Source organism: Borostomias antarcticus (genome assembly GCF_949987555.1).
Source record: "Borostomias antarcticus genome assembly, chromosome: 8".
Taxonomy (NCBI): Eukaryota; Metazoa; Chordata; class Actinopteri; order Stomiiformes; family Stomiidae; genus Borostomias; species Borostomias antarcticus.
Window position 1 is genome coordinate 18,834,082 of NC_140241.1, and position 3,281 is coordinate 18,837,362.

General features: G+C 54.4%; 1 protein-coding gene across 1 annotated transcript in view; it reads right to left on the reverse strand.

Moving 5' to 3' along the window:
- Positions 1-1,638: 1,638 nt before the first annotated feature.
- Positions 1,639-3,281, reverse strand: part of lrrc75bb (leucine rich repeat containing 75Bb) — a gene marked incomplete at both ends in the record, with an annotated part of 26,268 nt that continues 24,625 nt past the window's right edge. The window contains 1 exon segment of the mRNA XM_084442503.1: positions 1,639-2,239. Within this exon segment, the coding sequence (XP_084298629.1) occupies positions 1,639-2,239 (601 nt within the window).

A 3,281-nucleotide genomic window follows, 5' to 3' on the forward strand; every position in this document is an offset into this window, starting at 1 on the left:
TGAGTCCTGGATGAATCAGTCCTGAGTCCTGGATGAATCAGTCCTGAGTCCTGGATGAATCAGTCCTGAGTCCTGGATGAATCAGTCCTGAGTCCTGGATGAATCAGTCCTGAGTCCTGGATGAATCAGTCCTGAGTCCTGGATGAATCAGTCCTGAGTCCTGGATGAATCAGTCCTGAGTCCTAGATGAATCAGTCCTGAGTCCTGGATGAATCAGTCCTGAGTCCTGAATGAATCAGTCCTGAGTCCTGGATGAATCAGTCCTGAGTCCAGGGCTGCGTTCCGAATCGCATACTTCTACTTCTTACTACCAGTACCTACTACAGCTGCCCTTAGAAAGTACGTACTTTGCAAGCAGTAGGCATCCAATTGGGACATACTACCTTGTCATAACATTGCGCCTTGAAATTTGCCCACATCCGTCGCTGTCCATAACGCGACATTCGTCTACAGCTGTCACGACTCGCACATGTGACGCACATTTCCGCTGCGCACAGGATTGTGGGTCAGAATAGCCAGAAAAGCCTGCTGGCTTGCATACTGCAAAATACGACCGGATGTAGTAGGTCATCCTGGTACTTTTGCCATACTGCATGTGGCATACTATGTATTGGGACATACTACATTCTGTTTTGGCTTACTATATAGTAGGGTAGTAGGCGATTCGGAACGCAGCCCTGGATGAATCAGTCCTGAGTCCTGGATGAATCAGTCCTGAGTCCTGGATGAATCAGTCCTGAGTCCTGGATGAATCAGTCCCGAGTCCTGGGTGAGCGATGCTACCGGGCGCTAAAGCCGTTAGCCGGGAGAAAACGTCTCCTCTCCTGACCATCTGGGCCTGGTCACCTCTAACACGACCTGGCAGACAGCAATCAGTTCATCAGCACAAGATATACAGTCTAGTCCAGTCCCACACCAACCCCACCCCGTCCCCCCCCCCCACAAACACACACACACACACACACACCCACACCCACACCCACACCCACACCCACACCCACACACACACACACACACACACACACACACACACACACACACACACACACACACGGCTCAGCTCAATCTCAGATACACTGTGTCACTGGAGCTGCTCTGCTTCTAAACGGACTAAAGGATTTGTCGAATGTATAATTAAAACCATCTGTTCTGATATGAGCATGTAGTAAAAGTCATGACTGTTCTGATATGAGCATGTAGTAGTAAAAGTCCTGAGTGTGTGTGTGAGGAAACACAGCAGCGTCTCAACGCCTCACACACTCTCGCTGCTCAGCCAGTCTGTGTCCTGCAGGACGGTCTGCGTCAGAGTAAAGACAGTCTGGGGTCAGTCTGTCAGTCTGCCTGCTCTTTGTCCATAACACAGTGAGCGCTGCTGCATCGCCATCGTGTGCATCGACAAACTAGCAGTCTGACGTTCCCAGTGGTTGACGGAGGTCTCTCTGCAGTTGGACACACAAACGGGACAAACAACCAAGTTGCTCCTCCTGCAGGTGGATGAGTGATCTGGTGAGTTTAGGGAGGTGCGTTTCTCCCCTCGTCCGCCGTGATCTTGCATGCTGGCGGGGCGCGGGGGCGAATTGGTCCAGAACAAAGGGTCGGATCACTTCCCGTACGGGTCGCCAGATCCTTATGGAGCGATCACCTCTGGCAGTAGCGCACAGCCACGCTCCTGGAGGAGCTCTTCTCTCCCACGCGCCACGCTTCCAGCTCCAGTTTATCCTCCTCCTCCTCCTTCTCTCCCTCCCCGGCTCTCTCCCCCTCCTCCTCTCCTCCATCCTCCTCTATGGAGGTCTCCTGGTTGTAGTGGCCGTAGACCTGCGCCTCGCTGGACTCGTAGATGGTGGGCAGGCTGCTCCTCAGGCCGTAGCGCCGGCGCAGGGCCACCAGGAGGGGCTGTGGCACGGTGAAGATGTCCACGTTGTTGCCCAGGTCCACCCAGGCCAGGCGGGGGAACTGCCGGGGGTCCTTCAGCAGCTCCGCCAGGTCCTTCAGGACGCCCACCGTCAGCCGGTTGCCGTTGAGCGCCAGCGTGGTCAGCTTGGGCAGCGCTGCCAGGAAGGGCAGCAGCGCGCGGAGGCCCTCGTCCTGCAGCTCGGCGAAGCTCAGGTCCACGGCGGAGATGGAGTCCCCCTTGCTCTGGAGGAAGTAGGCCAGGCGCTGGACGTCCCGCCCGGACAGAGCGATGCCGGACAGGTTGACCACGTCGCTGGACAGCTTCGTCTTCAGGGTGGTTTTCAGGCTGTTGAGGGAGACAAGAATTCAAAGTTAAGACCTGGACATACGAATGTGTGAGCCTGTTTACAAGCCTCTGGACCAAAGAGCAGCCATTTAGCACAGATGATAACTCAGCTGCAGTATTGACAGGCAGGAATGTGCAGGTGTGTAAAGACAAATGATCTGAACTTAATGGGCCTGAGTTTATTGATCTACGGGGCCCTCTTCTGGGGGACACAGGGCCCTCTTCTGGGGGACATTTTGCTCTGGAGCAGGGCCTTCACTAGTAGAACTGCTAGTAGAACAAAAGCAGATCCTACAAGATTCCATGTTCACTCAACTCCCCCTCGCTCTGCTCTGTCCTATCAGCCTGAGGTCGTCCCTGTGTCTCCCAGTCTGAGACTGAACCACCTCCCTCCCTCTGTCCCTCCCTCCCTCCCTCCCTCCCTCTCCCTCTCTCTCTCCCTCTCTCTTGTTTTCTCTCTCTCCGTCATAACAGGCAGCCTGTGGTCGTCTCATCTGTCCCCCTCTCTGCTCTGAAGAGGCCTGCAGCTAACTGAGCTGAGATTGGTGTGTTATTGATTCTTCCAGTGGCTATAATTTACCTGTCTCTCTCTCCTTCTCTCTCTCTACTCCCCTTTTCCTCTCCCCCTCTCTCTCCCTCTCTCTCTCTCTCCCAATATCTCTCTCCCTTCTCCTCTCCCTCCCTTCCTCTACATTCTTCCTGCTGCCGTCTCTCTCTCTTCATTCTCTCTAGATACTGTGAGGTCTGGTTTAAACCTGGATCCTGCCAGCCAATCTCTTTTGTAATGCGGAAGGAGGATTCATCAAGATGAATTTTCACATTGAAAAAAATCAGGGTTGTAATCCCCCCCCCCCTCCACCCACACCATCCTCACTGCATGCCTGGGAACTCCATCTCTCTCTCTCTCTCAGTCTCTCATCAGATCTGGGGCTCTGGGGGGGTGGGGGTGGGGGGTTGTGTCTCTGTATATTTGGCATGGCTGGCTGGCTGGTGGGTGGGCAGTCTCACTCTCACCTCGGAGTGTGTGCGTGTACCTGTGTGT